The sequence below is a fragment of the Megalobrama amblycephala genome, linkage group LG14, assembly GCF_018812025.1.
Source record: "Megalobrama amblycephala isolate DHTTF-2021 linkage group LG14, ASM1881202v1, whole genome shotgun sequence".
Taxonomy (NCBI): Eukaryota; Metazoa; Chordata; class Actinopteri; order Cypriniformes; family Xenocyprididae; genus Megalobrama; species Megalobrama amblycephala.
This window is the reverse complement of record NC_063057.1, coordinates 33278730-33302758: the sequence shown is the minus strand read 5'-3', so window position 1 is coordinate 33302758 and position 24029 is coordinate 33278730. Positions and strand designations below refer to the sequence as shown.

The 24029-nt window shown below is 43.8% G+C and overlaps 1 protein-coding gene across 1 annotated transcript in view; it reads left to right on the top strand.

Moving 5' to 3' along the window:
- LOC125244870 (centrosomal protein of 95 kDa-like) overlaps positions 1-24029 on the top strand; it is a 77736-nt gene that overhangs the window by 31148 nt on the left and 22559 nt on the right. Inside the window, exons 5-7 of the mRNA XM_048155230.1 lie at positions 7088-7257; positions 10097-10171; positions 10258-10410. Coding sequence (XP_048011187.1) covers positions 7088-7257; positions 10097-10171; positions 10258-10410 — 398 coding nt within the window. The remainder of the gene's footprint in view (positions 1-7087; positions 7258-10096; positions 10172-10257; positions 10411-24029) is intronic.

Genomic DNA, 24029 nt, shown 5'->3' with positions numbered 1-24029 from the left:
GATGTACTTGTTACATCAGAAAAAGAATGGCATCTACGCTAATATTAGTCTTTCTGTTTATCCCGAGGTTTACCGTAGTCAACCGGATTCGGGGCCGTTTCCAGATGAGACCGAGGACCGGTGCCTTGACACGACCACAACGCAGCCCTGTATCAGCAGAGATCGAGTCGACTAGATCATCCATTGTGAAGACATCATCAACACGACAGCCAGTGCCACAGTTTCCTCAAAATTATAATCACGATTATTAATCATGTTTATTCTATCAAAAGAGTAATGAAACTATGGCTATTTTGCAAGTTCTTTACCAACCTACACTTCACCCAAAAGGCCTGTAGGTGGCACAAAGACTTAAATTTAACCAACTATGATAACTTCGTTAGATGGTAAATCAATACAAAACATGGTTTTAGTGAGCGCTTTGTAATATGTATTCACATTAGATTTTAAAGCAACACAATTCGTTTGCAATAAGACAAACCAGATTCAAATTGCCCGACAAATTCGTAAAGCAAAGAAAAATCATTTCTAGCTGATCAACATTATGAAAACTGGTAAAACCTTTAGGAACTTCAAAAGATAAAACAGCGAAATTCCTAATATTACTTCCAATATTTCCAAATTATGTTCATTTTCATAGAGCGGGCCAATATCGTGACGATTATTTAAAATCAATCGAGAGAAGCAGATATCGTTATCGTGATAAAATACGATTAATCGTGCAGCCCTAATTTAATTTAATTTGACTTGACATTTGATATTCAACAGTATCCTTGACATTTATTCAACAGTGCTTTTGATCTGCCTGCATTGACACTATTCTTTAAAAGGAAAAATTATATACCAATTATCAATGTAAATCTGCTTTGACACAATCTGCATTGTAAAAAGCGCTATATAAATAAGGGTGACTTGACTTGACTCAAGTACTGAACCTATTGGGCAGTAGACTGGATCCAACTGTCGTTCTTGACACCAGGAAGTGAAAAGTTTCCACTTCAGGATGTATAGTTTCCTCGTTGAAGGAACTCTGGAGTGAAGAATGGTCTCTACAACCTCAGTTAAGAGACCAGCCTCTCTGAATTTGGCCCCCTCAGAGGCCAAACCCACAAGATTCCACATTTCTGGATGGGGGTGATGAATCATGTCCCCCGCTTGAGACAGGAGGTCCCTCCTAATCGGGATCTTCCAAGGTGAGCCATCAAGAAGAGCTATCATATCCAGCTCGGCCAGTGAGGTGCTACTAGCAGTAGACTTATCCCTTCCTGGCGAATTTTCTCCAGAACTCCTGGGAGCAGAACAACTGGGGGAAAAGCATACAGGCCTCGGCCACATCTGTACCATGGCATCCAGTCCAAGAGGAGCTGGATGTGTTAGGGAGAACCAAAGTGGACAGTGCGTCTTATCCTGAGACGCGAACAGATCCACTTCCGCTTGGCCATAAATCTCACATATGAGCTTCACCACCTCTGGGTGAAGTCTCCATTCCCCTGGCCTCAGCCCCTGTCTCGACAGGATGTCTGCTTCTATATTCTGTGTCCCTGGAATATAGATTACTCTCAAGGAGAGCATCTTCCCCAGGGACCACAGGAGGATCTGTTGCGCCAGTTTGTATAGTGGATGCTACCGCAGACCCCCCTGTCGATTTATATAAGAGACCACCGATGTGTTGTCTGTCCTGACAAGCACATGATGGCCCCTCAGGTCTGGAAGGAAGAACTTCAACGCATTGAAGACCGCCATCATCTCCAGGCAATTTATGTGCCACAAGAGCTGATGACTCTTCCACAGACCCTGAGCTGAGCGTCCTTCCATTACCGCTCCCCAGCCTGTGAGAAAAGCGTCCGTCGTCAGAGTGACACAACGACATCGAGCTCCTAACACAGGGCCCTGGGACAGGATCCAATTTTTCTTCCATATTATCGAGGCATGTAGACAGCGCCACGTGACCTTGATCATACGAAGTGGGTTGCCCCTCGGGGTGAACGCTTTGGTCCTGAGCCACCACTGTAAGGGTCTCATGTACAGCATGCCAAGAGGTATCATGGTGGACGCTGCTGCCATCTGACCCAACAGTCTCTGAAACTGTTTTACAGTGCGTGACTGGCCTAGCTTCAATTCTTTCATGGCTGATAGAATAGCAGTGATGCGAACTGGTAAGAGACATGCTTGCATTGTCACTGAATCCCAAACGACACCAAGAAAAGTAGTTCTCTGTCGTGGAGTAAGCACGCTTTTATTGGCATTCAGTCTCAACCCCAATTTCTGAATATGGGCGAGAACGACTAGAATGAATCTCGATGCCGAACCGCCATCTCCTCTAACTGTGCTAATATTAACCAGTCGTCGATATGATTCAGGATGCGTATGCCCTGCAGCCTGAGCGGGGCCAGCGCTACATCTACGCATTTTGTGAATGTGCAGGGTGAAAGAGCTAGGCCAAACGGAAGAACCTGAAATTGGTACGCTTCGCCCCCTTAAGCGAACTTCAGGAACTTCCTGTGCTGTGGAAGGATGGAGACATGGAAGTATGCGTCCTTGAGATCTATTGTGACAAACCAATCCTCAGATTTGATTTGGGTCACAATTTGACATCGTCAGCATCTTGAATTTTAGCTTTCGTACTGCTCTATTCAGATGACATAGATCTAAAATAGGGCATAACCCCCCATCCTTTTTTGGAACCAAGAAATACCGTCTGTAAAACCCAGACTCCCTGTCGGCAACTGGAACCCTCTCTATAGCCTCTTTTGCTAATAAGGTTTTTATTTCTTGCTCCAACACCAGAGCCTGCTGTCGTTTGTAGCACTCCTTTGAATAGAGGTGGGCGGCACCAAAACAAAAAAAATTGTAACCTTTCTCTATAATTTGCAGGACCCAACGTGAGATATTTGAAGAGATTTTCACTCTATCCGAAAAATGTACTAAGGGAACCAGCATCTCGAGGCTGGCCTCGAGTGTATTGTTTACAGCACATTTTTGATGTAAATTTATCCTCCTCAGAGGATTTGAATGTGATGCAGCATCGTATTGTTCTGAACTCTGCGTCACTAATTCGGTGGGAACCGCTGCGCCCCGAAGCACCAGAGGTGGCGGGGTTGGCAGAATGGCCCCCTGAAGGCCACGAGGTGGGACGAGCACCATATACTGAACATATACATATACTATACCACACCACCCCGTGTGGGGCTGCCCTCAGAAGTCTGACACCACTGGCATCAGGACTTCTTCTGCCGAGCCTTCTTCGCCTGAAGCAAAACCCTCAGGTCTGTCTTCGGCTTAGAAGGCTTGGGCTGAGAGTGCCGTCCTGGACCACCTTGTCTTTGAGGTGGAGCACGAGAGGCGACACTCTTTTTGCTGCGCTCGGTATGAGGAGCTATACGGCTGGGGTTGCTCACACCCAGCAACCCCAGAGGATGGATGGTGGCATGGTAAATACTTCTTGAACGCCTCTGCCTGCTTCTTAAGGCCCCGGTATACTTCAGACGAAATCGAAGAACAAACTGATGTGACATAATTTCGAACAAAATCAGGCCAAAATGAAGTTCGTTTCGTGTTCTTTTTGGAAGTTCGAAACGGCTTGCCAAAGCGAACTTTCAGCAAAAGTTTGCTCCAGCTGCAAAACACCTTCGTACTACCATTGGTCAGTGACGATAACGTAATAGGAGTTGTGTGCTGAGGCTCTGCCTTCACTCGCGTGGGACGCGTCTTTGACTCATTTCGTGTGTTTGAGTTTGTCGAGGTAAGATCTCTGCGGTTGAAAACATGAACACACTGGATAGCCGCTTTATAATACAAAATGAAGTTGTGCTTCTGATAAAATGAGGCACTAACACTGTTTTTCATGTTTGATACTACAGCTGCTTGATTTTAAGCAATCTATTGAATAAAGTGCTATATGAAGACGTGATGTGACTGGTGTGCTACTTTGCAGAGCTCGTGCTAACATTCCCATGCTGTTATGATCAAACGCTTTTCTTCTGCTTTCTATAATAAATGTTTGCTGTTTTTTCATTTTTGTTGTTTATTTTGTTACTGAGAAGAAAGTGCACGGCACATATTTACATATTCATCTAAATGTCGATCTCAGCAGTGTGGGCGGTGTTGGATGTTCGTTTACAGTATATCACTGGTCATGCATTTCGAACTTCGTTTTACCCCAAAACGAAGAACGAAAAAGAACTTTGTTTGAAGTATATCGGGGCTTTAGCCTTCTGGAACCTGTCGACGACTGAGGTTACAGCGTCGCCAAACAGACCAGATAGCGCAAGCAGGGCGTCGAGGAGAAAGGCCCTGTCTTTATTCTTTAGCTCAGACAGATTGAGCCACAGGTGCCTCTCTGTTGCCACCACCAAACTGCTCTGGCGGTTGCCTTGGTGGCTCTAAGAGACAGATCTGTGGCTCGACACAGTTCTCGAACTGCATCCGGGCCAATCCCCTCCCCGCCATCCAAATCCTTCAGCAGGTCTGCTTGGTACGCTTGCAAAATAGCCATAGTGTGCAAGCACGTACCAGCCTGACCTGCTGCCGTATATGCTTTCCCCACTAGCCCTGATCTAGCTTTAAGTGGCTTTGTGGGAAGCGTGGGGGCCTTCAGGGACGATGCTGAGCCCGGGGACAGATAGCTCGCAAGTGTCTTTTCAACCCAGGGCATCGCCTCATAATTCTTCTTCAATATTCTTTCAGCCCTCTTATATCAGAGTAGTGTTTCACATGAGGGCTGAACAAACATGATGAATATGGTTTCTTTCATGATCTCGCTAGCTCATCGCGGAGATGCTTGGTGGAGGTGCTTTATTTGATGACAAAAAGTGCTCGTCCAGCTTGCTTTTAAGTCGAGCGCCCTGTTTCTTGGCTGGCCATTTGATGTTTAACTTAGACACGGCGTGAGATAAAACCTCCACCAGCTCCTCATACTCTTAGGAAAGTGATGGCGAATCATCTTCCCCCATATCGAGGCTCAACACATCTACCTCCTCAGAACTAGAGTGTTGAAGTGACGAGCCCTCTTCCTGGGTGGAAGAAGCCGCTAGGCAGGCTTCCGACACCAGAGAGGGGGCGGCGGATCTGCCAGGTGAAGGCTGAGAAAGAGCACTCATTCCCGTCTCAAGCCCCGCTGACAGATCCATCTGCGAACCCCATGACATCTTTCTCCGTGCTGCCTCGGCAGCCACGGGTCCAGAGCTGTGGGGAACGCTTGCCGGTAGCGGAGCGTCCTCAGAGGAAGCTTATCACAATGCTCGCATTCAGCCCCCTCGAAGGTTGAAAGAGCATGCTCCGCTCCCAAACACATCACGCACAATTTAAATGCCTGAGTCGCCATAATAACTGTATATTGAGCTGTACTATTTCGAGACAAACAACAATAAATAGACAAGACTGGAGCTGAAGCCGGTCTCGCCGTATGTGTATTTATCCTTTCCTGGTCGTGACGTTACCCGCACGTGACGTTCACTCTCGCCATTGGACTAGTTGACAGACATGCATCAGACGCTATCATGCTGGGGGCGTTCCCAAAGCGATCCTATCAGACGCAGCGCGAGTTCCCTCGAAAGGGAAGTCTGGAGTTTTCTGGAGTCTGGAGATTGAGTTTGACATTCTGTTACAGTTGTAGTGATTTTGGATTAGCCTCACACAAGGGCATCACAAATGTAGTGATTTATGGTCTTAAATATTAATACTTAGTATTAATATTAATATTAAGTTTTTGGTCACACATCACCTAAGGTGAGTGTAAGAGTGTCAGATGATTCTTTTCTATATTTCAGGCCACCATCAAGGAATTTCACCTTGACAATAAAGAACAATCATGGAATATTGTTTAATTAATTGAATTATTAGAATAAATTAGAGGAAGTTTGTCATCTGACCAATCTGAAGGATTTAGTGAGACTGGTATCCTTCTGTTTGCAGTGGGAGAGACTGGATTGCTTTCCAAAAGTTGCAGAGCTGCACTGAGTGCTTGGGGGTCTTTTGTGTAATCCAGAGAATTGAAGGTCAGATGATGGTTGATCCGCAGGATCTTCTGTAGGTTGGAGGTACTTGAATTATATGGAGAAGGAGAAATAAAAGGAGATAATGTCCTCTGCAGAAGCAGTTGGGCTGCTTGAAAGTCCATTCGATGAAAGATTTACTCGCAAGAGTATAACCTTGGTCGTGCTGTTGTTCTTCCCTCGTCAGGTCAGAAACTCAGAACAACAGTGTGTTCGCTTGGGAAAGCTTTTATTCCTTCCCCTTGGGGAGGGGATTACAAATCCCCGACTTTCCTGCAGTGGTGGTTTAATTGGGTCATAACATTCCAGGTCTCCTACCATCACGTCCCACCTTTCCATCATGTGAAACTTGTTGCATTGTCCCAAAATACAGAGTTAAATAAAACAGTGCCTTTAGAGCTTTATTTCTTTTCCAAACCTTTCTCAAAGTCTGTTTGGCAGTGTTCTGAACTCATAAAGTCCAAACTTGATGTGAAATGATTGATGTATCACCTAGATATCCATTTCTATGTCAGTGGGTGAGATTACATTGGCTGTTACATTGTGCAGTTTCCACTGTGTGTACACCATTTCCTGGATAAGTAAAAAAGACGTACAGGACATGTTCCTTACAGTATTCCTGTCCATTTTTGGTGGTTTCAAGCCAGTGTGTTTAGAGATTGTCTTTCTCTTGAGGCCTTTCTTTGTTTTTGCTGTGCTCTAGCCAGAACTGGTTTAGTGGCCCTGGGAGTCCATGATCGCTCACACTTTGGTCTCAGGCATGGAGGGCTGAGGTGAACAAAGGCAACTCGTGATGAGATTAGCCTGTGATCAATGGGCCGTTGATGTCGTCTTTCCTGCCCTCTTCCTTTGACAGTCCCGATTACAGTAGTTGTCACACCCTTTTGCCAGCATGTCTGCTCTTCACTACACATATTGTAAAATGAAACATACACAGAATGTGTCCTTGTAAGCATGTATGCCAGATCACACACCCAAACATAAACAGCACTGCAGAACAGCATCCACTAATTCTTACTTGTTCTTATCAGATTTTCTTTACTATATGAATACATTTTAACAATTTGCTTCATATGTTTTTACATTTTACCTAGTGAGAGTGAAGGAGAACAATCTTCTTCCCATTCTACTGGATGAGTTTCCACAGGTGCAGCTCTCTCCTCACACTCTGTCCCGCATGTGGAAACAACAGCTCAGACAGATTGACCAGCTCAATTCCTCCAAAAACCAGAGCAGACACACACTGCCTAAACGTTTAAACCAGGTAAGAAATCTAATACACACAAAAACACAGATTTTATGGCCCATTAGGCTGTTAAATTTAAATGAAGTAGTTTTATTTCCCCGTTTACATTTAGTATTATCAGAATACTGTCAGCATGCCAATTAAAGCACTGCCTCTATACGCCGATCAGGCATAACATTGTAGTGATTTTGGATTAGCCTCACACAAGGGCCACAAATGTAGTTATTTAAGGTCTTAAATGTTAATATTAATATTTTATATTAATATTAATATAAAAGCTTTTAGAGCTTGTAGAGCCTCTGATTATCAACACAATGGAAGCAATGAATGGGTAATTAGCAGTCTATTGGGGAGTCAAATGTGGTCTTTCTGGATGCTGGTATGAAATAGTAAATAAGCATTTACTATGAATACAGATAACGTGTCTAATGTATCTTTGTACGCTGACTCTAGATAAACAGTCTCTACACAAATTGCAATCTCATATAGCAACAACCTAATGCCAAGGCCTTTGGGAAAAGGTTTGGTTAGCTTATATTTACATTTCACTTGGTCAGGTGATCAGTCTGGGAATAGGAAAGTCGTCCACTGGTATCCTTCCGTGTGCAGTGTGAGACTGGATTGCTTTCCAACAGTTGCAGAGATGCACTGAGTGCTGGAGGTCTTTGTGTAATCCAGAGAACTGTAGGTCAGATGGTGGTCAGTCCGCAGGATCTTCTGGAGGTTGGAGGTACTTGAGTTATGCAGGTCAGGAGCCAAAGTCCTCTGCAGAAGCCATTGGGCTGCTTGAAGGTCCATGTGGTGAAAGGTTTACTCGCAAACATATCACCTTGGTCGTGCTGTTGTTCTTTCCTCGTTAGGTCAGAAACTCAGAACAAGGGTTTGTTCAAGCTTTTATTCCTTCCCAATAGGGAGGGGTTACTAATCCCTGCCTTTCCTGATGTGGTGATGCGATTGGGTCACAGTATTCCATGTGTCTGCCCATCACGCCCACCTTTCACCTTGTAGAACTTGTTACATTGTCCCAAAATACACAGTTAAATAAAACAATGTCTTTAGGACCTTGGAAATGCTTTATTTCTTTTTCAAACCTTTCTCAAAGTCCTTGTGGCAGTGTTCTGAACCCGTAGAGTCCAAACTTGATGTGAATTGGTTGAGATATCACATTTCTATCTCAGTGGGTGCAATTGCATTGGCTTTTATTCCATGTGCAGTTTCCACTGTGTGCACAGTTTCCTGAATGAGTAAAAGATGTATAGGACATGTTCCTTATAGTATTCCTGTCCATTTTTGGTGATTTCAAGCCAATATGTTTAGAAATTTCTTTCTTTGGGACATTTCTTTGTTCTTGCTGTGCTCTTGCCAGAACCAGTTTGGTAGCCCTAGGAATCCATGGCCATAACCTTGGACTCAGGCATGGAGAGTTGAGGTGAACAAAGGCAACTTGTGATGAGATTAGCCTGTGATCAATGGGCCGTTGATGTCATCTTTCCTGTCCTCCACCTTTGGCAGTGCTGATTACAATAGTCATTTAGTTGTAGCTGAGGGTCCTATCTCACACTTTTGCATTAATCAAAGTGGGACAAAAGAATGTCTGTTGTGAAGCTCTGGTGCCATTATATCTGCTGTTCACTACAATAATATGACCGCTGACAGGTGAAGTGAATAACACTGATTATCTCTCAATCATGGCAACTGTTAGTGGGTGGGATATATTAGGCAGCAAGTAAACATTATGTCCTCAAAGTTGACGTGTTTGAAGCAGGAAAAAAGGGCAAGCGTAAGGATTTAAGTGAGTTTGACAAGGGCCAAATTGTGATGGCTAGATGAATGGGTCAGAACACCTCCAAAACTGCAGCTTTTGTGGGGTATTCCTGGTCTGCAGTAGTCAGTATCTATCAAAATTGGCACAAGGAAGGAACAGTGGTGAATCGGCGACAGGGTCATGGGCGGCCAAGGCTCACTGATGCATGTGGGGAGCGAAGGCTGGCCAGTGTGGTCTGATCCAACAAACGAGCTACTGTTTCTCAAGAAATTAATGCTGGTTCTGATAGAAAGGTGTCAGAATACACAGTGCATTGCAGTTTGTTGCATATGGGGCTGCATAGCTGCAGACCAGTCAGGGTGCCGATGCTGACCCTGTCCACCGCCAAACAGTGGGAAGGTGAGCATCAGAACTGGACCACGGAGCAATGGAAGAAGGTGACCTGGTCTGATGAATCACATTTTCTTTTACCTCACGTGGATGGCGGGGTGGATGTATGTCGCTTACCTGGAGAACACATGGCACCAGGATGCACTATGGGAAGGCGGCAAGCCGGCAGAGGCAGTGTGATGCTTTGGGCAATATTCTGCTGGGAAACCTTGGGTCCTGCCATGTGGATGTCATAATGTTATGCCTGATTGGTGTAATATCAAAATAAAAAATGTCTAAATGTAAAAAAAAAAAAAAATTCATTCATCTTTACTGTTTTGTTGTTGGACAACCAATGTTTTTAAAATGATAGTTCATGAAAAATTAAATTGAATGAATTCTGTCATTTACTCCCCAATGTTTTTTCAAAACTGTGACTTTTTCTTCAGTTCAGTTTTAGTAGTAATATCTAAAAGGAGTACTCTCTTTCATATGGTGAAAGAATACTAAGGTTGTCAAGGAAAAGCAATATAATAGTTCATATGGCACTATATTTCAAGTCTTCTGAAGCCTTACAATGGGATAATGTTGTGGCGAAAGATAACATATTAACGTATGTTCGATTTAAAATGATATGTCTCAGCTGACCACTTCTGATCAGTGTGCCCAGGTTCACAGGTTTCAGCACTGAATGCAGTGGGTTTACTTTATTTGTATTTGTAGCTGGACGAAGCTCAGAAAAGACATGACATGCTGGTGCAGTTCATCCGCAAAGAACAGGAACACAATCGTCGCCTGGTAAGAGCAAACACATAATAAAGACACATAAAGACAAAATCACACAAAATTAAAAGTTCTCAATGAATCTGAATCTTATGTTTCAGAGAGAGTTCAGGGAGAGGATCCAACAGCAGAAGTTTGCTCAGAATAAGCTACGAGAACAGCGTCAACAGTTTGCTCGTGCTAAAAAATACTACAGCATCTATCACGTCCAGCTACGTTCCAGACTGATGCAAGCAAAGACACAAGAAGAGCGAGTAAGTGCCAAATCCACACGCACTAATACGAATGCTAGGTAAAACACACCGGTGCGCCCAGCTACGACTCAGGAGGCTGTTCAGAATCCTGCAGTACTGCTCATGTTAATATTATTTATATTATCAGGGTTCCCTCCGATCCTTAAATTTTAAAAATCTAATTTAAGACTTTTTAAAATTTTAAAAGCCATAAAAGGCCATTAAAGGCCATAAAAAGTCTTAAAAAGTCTTTACTTATGAGAGGTCTGAAATTTCAGATGACAATTTGACAGACATATCTAAGTCATTTATTAAATTAAGACTATCTAATTAGCGTACATATTATTTTTCTTTTATTTTTCTTTGTGGATTTGCTTGTTCATGTGACAATTGGCAGGCCTCACGGCATTTACAACAGCTTATAATGTACTGTCTCCTGTAAGCGAAAGGAAGAGAGCAGAAGAAAATGAGTAAATGTAAGTTCAATAACCATTGTAAGTTCATTCTTTATGTGCGTAGGGTTGTGTGATAAGTGTTGTCTGTGATGATCTCGTAATTATATGTTTTAACGATGTACGAGCTGACATTGAGTTTGTCACTCACGCTTTCATTGCATGATGTATGGCAGTTATATGCCCTCAAAATTCAAGATACATGGGATCAATCTGCAATTCAATCTGCATTGCAAAGATGGATTTTGTTTGTAATGATTTTATTTGATTGGTAATAAAATCCCTATACTGTGCTATTTTTCTAATATAATTTAATTTGAATGTTAGAATTTGACCTAAAAGGTTATGCATACATCTAATAAGTTTAGAAAAATCCCAGATAGCAAAATACACTCTGCCCAGTTCTTACCACTCGGCCCGCTTCTGTCTGCTGCGATCGGGCCGGATGCTTGTGTACTCACTGCCCGATTCCAGCCCGAATTAATTGGGCCAGATGCGGTAGCCATTACCTTGCCGACACCGCTGCAATCAAGCTGGTATCGGCCCATCGCAAATGGGCACAGCGCACCAGACACGGCCCAGCCCTGTTTAAATATCTACCATACTGTTCTTACATTTTTCATTTAAATTTGATACCAAGCCAAAACATTTACTTACATTTTAATTACATAAATTATATTACATAAATAACATTACTTAAATCTATACTGTTACGGTGTAGCGGTGTGAAGAGATAATGCGTACATGGAGATTCACAATGATGGGTATTTAATGACAACGAAGGAGATGTTTAATACCACATACACATATTAAACAACATTAAGAACAGATAAGGAGTGAAGGGAGTGAGTCCATAATATAGGGAGTGCAGATGATCAGGAACAGGTGCAGCTGATGCGTGAAGATGGGGAGATGACGAGGGAAGTGAGTGCAGGTGTGGAGACAGGAGAATCATGGGAAATGGAGTCCGGGAAACAAGGGAACAGTGACATATACAAACATAACATTATTATGAAAGCAATTATATGTCCATTTGTAAAGAACTCGATCTGATTGGCATGAAGGCATTTTATTTACAAAACAATTACAAAACTATATTACATCAAATAACAGCAGTTGTTATACAATTATTGTAAATGAAATATTTACCACATTTTTAAAAATTATACACCAGTATTTACTTTTACACAGACTGTAAAATTTAAATAGTATAGACAAACTTTAAAAAATATTTTAAACACAAATTGAAAAAGTTTTGCTGTTAAACACATTTTGTACTTAGCAAAATAATTAGCTCAATAACTTAGCTGAACTCTGCAGGCAGGTAGATCTCCAGGAACAGGATCAGGCACCTCTGCAATACTTCATTACATAAAAGTACTAACTCAAAAAACAAACAACAACAACAAAACCTTAAAAAAAAATAAAATAAATAAATAAACCCTCAGCTGTACAATTGAAGATTTTTTATGAAGATCAGTCTTTTATTTTTAAAACCCTGTGACTGTGTGAACAAGTGCTTCTGAATCTGAACATGCTAAAACTGAAGATCATCTTCTATAACAACTGCAGTGCTTGAAGGACTTGTTCTTTCGTTGACCACAGTGACAAAATCAGTGATGTGTGGCTCTTCTAACACCTCCTGAAATAAGCATAGAGGGCCCAACTGTAAGTTTCACTTAGTAGACTAAAAGTAGACAGATACATTCACTGATACTAGCAATTCTGTTAATGCATTGAATACTTACATTTCAAGTCTTGAATAATTGTGGGTCCTCCTCACAGGTACACTGAGGAGCATGGAAGGCTGCAGTGCATTTCATGTTGACATCATGCACACCCTTCAAAGTCAAGCAAGCCAACTTTATTTTATATACAGTGAAGACAGTGATGGAGGTAGTTAGTGTTGACAAATTTCAACTCACCCGAAGATCATAAACATTTAATATGTCACGCAGAGTCTCTGAAATCTTGTTGATGTGTGCCGTTTTCAGTGATATGGTGTAACTTTGTACAAAAACACACAAGTGTATAACCAACAGTGGATGAAGAAAAGAGAAAGTCTGTGTCCAGTTATCTGAGGAGACATCACACAACTTGCATTTCAACTCAATTGAATTTACCTTAAGTGTTGAAGCTCACTTTTCAGTTACCCTCCAGTTCAGACTGCAAGTAAAGAAAGATTGTAAATGTTTACTAATTGTATATAAAGCTACTGTTAGTTTATTCACATGAATGTAGGAATAAAATCACATTTCTCAGATCAGTGCGCTTAGCAAAAAGCAGCAACACACTTATAAAATGTACGACTGTGATGACGAAAAAAAAAAATGCTAGCTAACGTTAACATTGTTGCCATACATTTTCTTCATTAAGATATCCTTACAAAAGCTATGCCGCCCTTAGTCACAATGCGAAGGCAATATAGACATCAACACCAACACCGTAGAACTGAGTAAAAGGACGAAATATACAACATAACATCAGTCACACATTCAATTACATGGAAAACAAAGATATCACATTAAACTAGCAAATACACAAAAAATATATTCACATACCACTTTTGCCTGCTTGTGAGCTAAGAGAGGGGGTTATATCTTGAAAATTATTGGTGAGATGGCTCAGGATCATAGAGAGAAATGCCTAACTTTGCGATGATTACATCCTTTCATCTCTTCGTGTGGATGACAAAACAGGAAGTGACATATAAAAGCATGATGGGAACCAAACAAAACACAACGAGAACACTCTCAGAAAGAATAAATCGTGCACAAATAAACAAGAGTTCAGTATAGAAATCACAATAAACACATAAAAACATAAACTGTCAAAATATACAAAATTAGAATAGTCAAAAGTAGCTTTAGTAAATGAGTGCTGAAGTACACAAGTGACATCTAGTGGAAATGAGCATTATAGACAGAGAGCTTTGTGACAGCAAATACACTCCCACCATCACACAATGTGTGATTCTTAATTGAAGTTGTAAATACTCAAGTAACTCAGCATGAACTTATAAACATTAAGGGTAAGTATTTTATACACATTAAGCATACACAGTTAAACATTCTTGTCAAACTTAACCCTTTAATCAGCTTCAAGTAGTAACACTGTTTTGTGTATGGGTCTTTCTAGATAGACTGACTTACTTGTGCGTGCACCCTTGCTATCTAGTGTTGCATCACTAACAAGAAGTTTAAGTCTTCTCACCCTTCCATCAGTTCCTGGGAAGACTTCTACCACTTTGGCTAGCTTCCATTGATTTCGTGGTGCCAAGTCATCTTGGAGCAGAACAATATCATTTATCTTGGCGTTTCTCCTGCTCTTACTCCACTTACATCTCTGCTGCAAACTCAACAGATATTCTTTTCTCCACCTGGTCCAAAACTCATTTGCCAGAAACTGAACTCTTTTCCATCTCTTCTGAAGATAGAGATCCTCCCTTACAAACTCTCCAGGTGGTGATGCAATGATAGTAGGCTTCATTGTTAATATATGATTTGGTGTCGACGGTTCTGGTCCCACAGGATCATTGATGTGTTCTGAGGTCAATGGTCGACTATTTACGATCGCCATTACTTCATACATGAATGTTCTCAAGGAATAACTGTCTAGTCTCGCTGCAAACTGGTCTAGGATGGACGTCAATACACTCCTTACAGTCCGGATCTGTCTCTCCCAGACACCACCCATGTGACTGGAAGCAGGTGGGTTCATGACGAAGGTACAGCCTAACTCTTTCACACGTTCTTGGTCCATCCAATAAAGTTGGTACCTTGATCACTGTGAAGTTGACTTACATTGCCACGTATAGCAATAAAGCTACACAGTGCGTTAAGAAAGGCATCAGTGCTAAGATCATCTAGCACCTCAAGATGAACAGCACGTGAACACATGCAGGTGAATAAGAGTCCGTATCTCTTCAACTCTCTCCTTCCCTCTTTAACATAGAACGGTCCGAAGCAGCCCATGCCACTATAAGTAAATGGAGGGGTAGCTTCCATCCTTTCTGGTGGCAGGTCAGCCATCCTTTGCTCCTGATTGCATTTCCTTAACTTCCTGCACTTAATGCATTTGTAGATGAGAGATGACACTTCACTACTGCATCCCAGGATCCAAACACCATTGGAGCGGATTTCATTGATGGTCATGCCACAACCTTGATGTTGCACCTTCTCATGGAAGTGTTTTATGAGTAGACGATATACATGATGCCCTTTAGGAAGAATGGCTGGATGATTGATATGAGGGTGAAGTTCTGCCTGCGTCAATCTTCCTCCAACCCATAGGATATCATGATCGTCAATAAACGGACTTAACTTGTACAGCTTGTTAAACTGATTTGAATTAACTTCTTTCCCTTGTCTTAGAGACTTAATTTCGTCACTGAACACTTCTTCTTGGACTGTACGAATGATGAATTGTTCAGCATCCTTCCTTTCTTCAAGAGTTGTGGATTTGTTCGATCTTTCTACCAAACCTTTCACCATCCTTGCATAACGTTTGAGTATCGCTACGCCTTTCACTGCTCTCTTCCAATCTGAGAACCTTTGCAGGCGATCTGAAAGAGACCACTCTTCCTTTGCCTTGGTCATAAGAACCTGTGCCCTTTTGAGCTCTGGGTCTCCATCGTCAACCTCTCTTACTATAATGTCCTCCTTAGGAAGTTCTCTTTGCCACAAGAAACTTGGGCTAGGAAACCAGTTCGATTCCATGAGTTCCCTTACAGTGAGCCCCCGAGAGGCGTGGTCAGCTGGATTTTGATCTGAAGCAACGTATCTCCATTGACTAGGCTCAGTGCTTGTTCTGATCTGCTGAATTCGGTTGGCTACAAATACATGGAACCGCTGTGCATCGTTGTTAATATAACCAAGGACAACCTTATAGTCGGTCCAATAGTATTCATGAATGCCATCCAATTCTAGTTCTCTTTTGAGCAGATCACCAGTTCTTGTGGCGACAACAGCAGCTGAGAGCTCCAGTCTGGGGATTGTTGTTACCTTTGTTGGAGCAACCCTAGCTTTACCCATAATGATAGTGCAGTAGACTTTTCCAGACTTGGTCACAGATCTGAGTATGAACATCCTCCATAGCCTGACACACTGGCGTCAGAGAAATGGTGTAGCTCATATTGTTGAACATCCTTGAATGTTGATGGTACATAGCAACGTGCTCTCTTTATCGAAGACAGGTTATGAAGGTATCGCAGCCAAGCTTCCCAATGTGGCTTGAGGTCATCAGAAAGTGGTTCGTCCCAGCCTGTCTTGTCTTGACACATCCTTTGTAGGATTATATTCCCAACTAAAATAAAGGGAGCAACGAATCCAAGAGGATCAAAGATGGAAGCAACTGTAGACAGAACTCCTCTTCTAGTAAAAGGTTTTTCTTTTACTAGCACTCTGAAATGAAACTCATCTGAAGCTACGCACCATTGAATACCAAGCGCCCTCTCTACTTTAGGTTCTCCTAGGGCAAAGTCAAAGTCAGTCGCACTTTCAGTACATTCCTCCTTTGGAATTGTGGCAGTCACCTTCTTGCTGTTGGTGATGAATTTGTGCAAGCGGAGCTTCCCGGTATTGCAGAGATCCCTGTCTTCCTTTACAAGCTGGATTGCTTCTGCTTTGGTGTCCACACTTGCTAAGCCATCGTCAACATAAAAATTATGTTGTATAAACTTCACTGTGGCTTGATTAAACTTGACTTCACCTTGTGCAGCAATGTACTTGAGCCCGAAGTTTGCACATCCAGGTGAGGAGGCAGCTCCGAACAAGTGGACCTTCATCCGAAAAACTGCTGGTGGGGTTTCCATGTTGCCTTCCTCCCACCATAAGAACCTGAGGTAGTCCCGATCCTTAGGAGCAACATAAAACTGGTGGAACATATGCACCACATCACACATAATGGCAACTTGCCCTTTGTGGAAACGACACAAGACCCCAACAAGGGTGTTTGTGAGGTCAGGCACAGTCAGTACATGCTCATTCAATATACCATGCTGGCTGATTGCTTAACTCCATCTCTGGGACCTTTTCAGCATCACCTCTTGCTATTATGTCTTTCATGAAAGCCAGGTAGTCCTTGTGGTATTGCTCATCCCTCTTTAAACGCTTCTCTAAGGATTTGAGTCGATGCTCTGCACACGCTTTGTTATTTGGCAAGTCTGGTCTCGCCCTTAAACGGCAATGACATCTGATAGTGCCCGTCTTGAATTTGCTTAATGCCCTTGTTTAACTTTGCCAAAAACCTTAAGTCTTCTTGCGATGTAGAGACTTCCTTATTATTCCTTTCAACAAAGTCAGACTCAAAAAACCTTCAGTATCTCTGCTGGAGTGATCATCTCCTTAACCTTGTTCCTGTGTATGAAGCAAACTTCCGACCTGAGTTTGTGAGATGGTTCACCAGCTGAAAGAACTTGCTTCAGGATAATCCTATGACTCACACCGATTTCATCTTCATAGTCTCTGTCGCAGTGGTTGTATCCAATGGTACTTCAACCCAACACAGATCTTTGTGCAAACAGCTGATCTTCATTACCACTGAGAACATCTCTGGGGAGTAAGGCTTGAGGACAATTGAGTTATAGCCTATTAACAAACCTACTTCACAGTCAAGTGCAGGAGCCATTTCATCTGCCAGATGTTCTAGATGAGGCCAGTTTTTGGTGGTTTCACATGTGGGTATATGAGATCTATTGACAGGTATGTAGTCTCTAGTGTAGGTCGTTGGAAGTTTGATTTTCACTTCTGACTTACTACCTCTTACTTGTAGTCCATTCAATTTGTGACTGGACAACCTTTGTTTTGGAAGTTATTGTAGAAATCTGGTTCTTTCTTGATATCAAGTGTCTCAGCTGTATCCTTTAAAATGAAAGTAGTGTCGTACACTAAAATCTCCTTCTTTGGTTCAGCTGTTGTTGAGACATATACTGGAATGATCAATGACGTATGAATGCCATTCCTTTCTTGAACTACTCTGTTTGAAGTCACAGGCTTAGACTCTCGTACCTTCTGGGATTCAGCTGTTCTGTCTGCAGATCCATGACTGACCTTTGACTGATCTTGATTGGTTCTAGCTCTTTGTCCTGAGTATTTATTTACACGATCCTGATGTAGGCACGTTGGGTGACACTTCTCATATTTTTCACACACACTCCTAGAGGTGCAGCCCTTTGAGTTATGACCAGTCTTAAGACAACCAAAGCACAACTTCTCCAACTGTACAAACTTCAATCTTTCTTCAATTGGTCTTTCCATAATCTTGTGACACTTATGAAGAGTATGGCCATATCTCTTACAAAAGACACACATAATACTAGTCCTTTCACTGGAACTAGTGGTGAATGTCTTGGCAGTTGAGTTGCGATTCCGTTGAAACTTATTATCTTGATCATTGTGCTTGGTTCTTTCTTGCTCTGCTGGCTTTATTGCTTGCAGTGAGGTGATAGGGTTGCATGCGATTCTAGCTTCTTTGTTGAATTTCTTAAAGTACTTGAAATCAGGGAATCTTCTGAATTCATCTTGGAACTTGGTTGCTGCTCTATTCCAACGTAAACTCAACCATTCTGGCAATTTGGCTGAGATCCTTTGATTTTCAACACAGTCATTTAGAGCTTGTAAACCTTGAACATAAGGCATGGCCAATTCAACACTGCTCAGGAAATCTACAAATTCACGGAGATCTTTGGTTTCTTTGGTAGCAATCTTGTGCCATGACTGTATTTTGTCACAATACAACTTGCCAACTACAAACGGATTGCCAAACCTGTCATCAGGTATGTTTCAAGCAGCCATGTAAGCGGTCTCTGTTCCAACCAGGAAGTGTCCTTCAATAGCTCTCTTGGCTTGACCACTCACATACTTGCGAAGAAAGAAGAGCTTTTCCTGGGCTGGCAAGTTCTTGCGATCAATTAATGTTTAATGTTAACTTTAGTCAATTTTTTTCAATAATACAGCACAACTGCTTATTTGTTTAGTCCTTTAGTTTCCTAATAAGCCAACCAATAATAGAAAAATATCCAACTTTTTCTTGGAATTAAGGTGATGGAAATACCAGTGCAACTGAAACTTTAGCACAGTTCACAAGACTTTGTGCTGCTACCAAGTCACTAACTTAAAAGTGCTTGCTTGTTCAGCCTTTACTTGGCCACTGGCTTCTTCAGTCTGTCAATTGCAATCTTTAAAAGGTGTACTTCCCGTATCCGATATGTAGCGCCTCTTGTTGGCCGACTTCCTTGTGTGCGTTACCATCTGATGTTCTTGGCCTTCACAGACGCAGTGAAGTGTTCTACTATGCCGCCCTTAATCACAATGCGAAGGCTGAGGTTCCTTTTTCACAGATGTTTAATGCACTCAGACACCAATATAGACATCAACACCAACACCAACACCATAGAACGGAGTAAAAAAATGAAATATACAACATAACATCAGTCACACATTCAGTTACATGGAAAACAAAGATGTCACATTAAACTAGCAAATACACAAAAAATATATTCACATACCACTTTTGCCTGCTTGTGAGCTAAGAGAGGGGGTTATATCTTGAAAATTATTGGTTGGATGGCTCAGGATTATAGAGAGAAATGCCTAACTTTGCGATGATTACATCCTTTCATCTCTTCATGTGGACGACAAAACAGGAAGTGACATACAAAAGCATGATGGGAACCAAACAAAACACAACGAAAACACTCTCAGAAAGAATAGATCTTGCACAAATAAACAACAGTTCAGTATAGAAATCACAATAAACACATAAAAACATATAAACTGTCAAAATATACAAAATTAGAATAGTACACAACCGACATCTAGTGGAAATGAACATTATAGACAGAGCTTTGTGACAGCAAATACAAAAGCAAATAAGAAAAGAAAAAAAAAAATCAGAAATGTTTTGGTTTACTTACATAAGTTTGCTCCAATATCTGCCACGCTGAAAGGATTCTTCTGGTAACGTCAGTTAGGGCAATGATGTGATGTGGATGACAGCAGTTTACATTGCTCAGTAAACTTAGAAATAATCATTAAAGTAGATGTGTTTACTCAGGTTTACATTCCACCTGTAAAGAGCAAATAGTATACAAGTATTTATTAATAAAGGTAACATGGTCTAACTCAATTTGCCAAACTTTACTTGAACTTACCAGCTTTCTCATTGGCTGCAACAGCTCTTTGCTAGTTCGGTCAGAGAAGTATAATAAAGATGATATCTATGGTCTTATTTCTTCAGTCTGGGGATTAAAATCTGCCATTTCTCCAGCGATGATAACACTTCTCTTGATTACTACAAAACAGAGAAATATTAAAATCAGTTTATGTTACGAGAAATAACGTACTCTGTTACTAACGTAACCTCGGTTCCCTGAGATACGGAACGAGTACTGCGTATAGGGAAAAGTCTCCCTTTTTCCCTGCTACTGAAGCCTTTTCAATAACGCAGTGTAACTGCACCGTCATTGTTTCACTCATAGACAAGTTGTTGAACCAATGACGGCGTGACATAGCTGCGCGGCCTATGGCGACAAAGCGTGCAAACTTTCCCGCCGAAAGGGGCGGGGTAAAGCCCTATATAAGTGAGCATTTCGCCATAGGCCATCAGGCAATATCGACTGAAGCGATGACACTGAAGCCGCAGCCTCGTGGCACGACAAGTAACGCAGTACTCGTTCCGTATCTCAGGGAACCGAGGTTACATTAGTAACCGAGTACGTTCCCTTTTGATACTTCACTTGTACTGCGTATGGGGAACGAATTCAACCGCGCCGTGCCACGGCTGGGAACGACTGGACTTGTCCGGGCGCCATAAGGGGCCCAGAGGACAAATAAGAAGGCCGGAGCCGCCGAACCCTGTTACACTACAAGTGGAGAAACTCCTGATTGTGCGAGAAGCGGAGCTCTATGGAGGCCGCAAAGTCACACCGAAAATACCCGAGCTTGCAAGGTCGGAACGTCCAACTGATAAAACCTGACAAAAGTGGACGGCGAGGACCAGCCGGCCACCTCACAGGTGTCTTTAATCGAAACCCCACTGGACCAGGCCCAAGATGAAGCCATTCCTCTAGTGGAGTGGGCTCTAACTCCAATGGGGCAATCCATGCCCACAGAGGTGTAGCAGAGAGCAATGGCGTCGACTATCCAACGCGAGAGACGCTGTTTTGAAACCGAAGACCCTTTGGTGCAGCCACCAAAACAAACAAAGAGCTGATCTGACTGCCGGAAAGGCTGCAATCACAGGGGCCTGAGATCCGCTAAGCGCAGTGGCTCAAAGGGAGGTCCTTTGAGGGCTCTGAGGACCAGTGAGAGGTCCCAGGCAGGAACGGTGAGGGGACGAGGTGGATTCAATCGCCTAGAACCCCTCAGAAAACGCACTATAAGGCTATTTCGTCCCACTGACTGGCCAGCGATAGGAGAATGAAACGCTGTGATGGCTGCTACGTAGACTTTAAGCGTGGAAGGGGCTCGCCCCAAATCCAGACGCTCCTGGAGGAAAGACAGTATCGGAGATACGTCGCACTCCATCGGGTCTATGTTATGTGTAGAACACCAGTCAACAAAGACCGACCACTTCTGAGCGTAGAGGTGTCTCGTGGACGGAGCTCTTGCTTGAGAAATGGTATCTAGCACGTCCCTGGGGAGGTCAACTGGCTCCCATCGAGGGACCACAGGTGCAGAGCCCAAAGCTCTGGCTGCGGGTGCCAGATTGTCCTGTTCGCCTGAGACAAGAGGTCCTGCCTGGGCCAACAGCTCTGAGGTCCAAACTTGGCTCCTCCAGAGCGGGGCCACTACGAGGACTCTGTGTCTGTCTTCCCTGATTTGTCTGATGACCTGCGGGATCAGAGCGATCGGGGAAAAGCGTAAAGGAGGGTGTTGGGCCAAACGTGGGCCAACACATCATCCTCCTTCGAAAAATAAGTTGGGCAATGAGAGTTGTCTTCGAGGGAAAGAGGTCTACCTCTGCCTTCCCAAAGGTCTCCCATATCTTGAGAACTGTCCTGGGGGTGGAGCATCCACCCGTCCGAGGGGACATTGCTCCGAGATAGCATATCTGCTCCCAGATTGTTCTTCCCAGGTATATGCGTCGCCCTGAGCGACTGAATCCTTGGTAATGCCCATTCCAGGAGACGCTTCGCCAGAGCGCATAAGCGGCTGGACGAAAGACCTCCCTGGCGATTTATGTATGACACCACTGTCATACTGTCCGATTGGACTAAGACGTGGCGTCCCGTCAGATGAGCGTGAAACGAGTGAAGGGCTCGCATCACTGCCAGCATTTCGAGGCAGTTGATGTGTAGATGGCTTTCCTCGCGGGACCATGAGCTGAAGGCCGGTCTGCCCTCGCACAGAGCGCCCCAACCCGAGTTGGACTCATCTGTTGAAAGCACCGTCCTCCGCGAAACTGCCTGTAGGGGTACCCCAAGACTGAACCAACCAGGGAAGCCTGATTGACCTTGAGACGCAGGCAGCCACGCCGCCAAGCGTAAGGAGGGACCCGAAACTTCAGCCAGTACTGCAGAGGCCGCATGCGAAGAAGGCCGAGCTGAAGAACTGGGGAAGCAGAAGCCATCAGCCCTAGCAATCTCTGGAAAAGCTTCAGAGGGAGATAGGGAGGGCTTTGTTCCTGACGGAAGCCGCAAGCTGCTGAATGGCCAGAGCGCGCTCTGGCGAGACTACTGCCGTCATGCGGACTGAGTCGAAGACTGCACCCAGGAACGAGATATGCTGAGTGGAAAGCAGTGAGCTCTTGGCTAGGTTGATCCTGAGACCTAGGCACTCTAGGTGGCTGAGGAGAACGGATCTGTGGTGTTCCAGCTCTGCTTGCGAACTGGCCAGAATGAGCCAGTCGTCAAGATAATTCAGAACCCGGATTCCCTTCTGTCTCAGAGGGGAAAGCGCCGCGTTCATGCACTTGGTAAAAGTGCGAGGAGCCAGAGACAGCCCGAAGGGAAGGACCGTATATTGGTATGCCACACCCTCGAATGCGAATCTCAAGCATCGGCTGTGATGGGGGGCTATCTGGATGTGAAAGTATGCGTCTTTCAGATCCAGTGAGCAAAACCAGTCCTCGTGACATATCTGTGCGAGGATCTGCTTCAGCGTTAGCATCTTGAACTTCCGTTTCATGAGGGAATGGTTCAAGAGCCTGAGGTCCAGGATGGGTCTGAGACCGCCATCTTTCCAGGAAGTAGCAGCTGTAAAAACCTGACTTGCTCTCCGGGAAGGGAACTATTTTTATAGCCCCTTTCCCCAACAAAGTCATGACCTCGACTCAGAGGACATGAGCATCATCCAAATTTACAGAGGTTTGAAGCACCCCGCCGAAGGCAAACTGGAGTGAGTAGCCCCGACTTATGGTCCCTAGAATCCAACTTGACACCCCGGGGATGGCCTGCCAAGCCTCGGCCTGAGTGGCAAGGGGTAGAATGATGTCGAATGACGGGCTGTCGGGAAGGGAGCCATACACCGAGTTGAGTGGAAGAAGAAATTTGCCCTTTTAGTAAAAAATAAAAAAATTGGTAAGTAAAAAATTGGTCACAACTGTTTGTGAGGACGCAGCATTTATGGGCTTGAAGCAGATGCGGAGCTGGAGCGTTTGGGCAAAAAGTGTCTCATCGCCTGAGATGACTTCTGCACTGCAGTAAAACGCTCAGTGAAACCCTCTACCACTGGCCCAAAGAGACCTGACGGGGAGACCGGGGTGTCCAGGAAGGCCGTCTTATCCTGGTCTTTGATTTCGGTCAGGTTGAGCCACAGGTGGCACTCAAGAACCACCAGGCTGGCCATGGATCTTCCAATCGCCTGGGCCGTGGACTTAGTGGCCCGCAGGGCTAGGTCGGTGGCGCTGCAGGGATCCCTAAAGGTGGGCGCATCAATACCAGACTCGTCCAGGGAGCGGAGAAGTTTGGCCTGAAATACTTGGAAGATCGCCATGGAGTGGAGCGCTGAGGCGGCTTGGCCCGCAGACGAGTAAGCTCTTCCAGCCAGGGCGGAGGTGGTCCTGCAGGGCTTAGACAGGAGGGCCCTCTTTTCTTCCAACCCACAGCCACGGGGGGACAGAGGTGAGCAGCCACTGCTTCATCCAGGGGCGGCAAGTGCTCATAACCCTTCTCTTCCGAGCCGTCTACAGTGGTGAGGGCTGAGCGGTGGGTCGACTTGGTAAGCTCCTCGTGCACCTCAGGAAAAA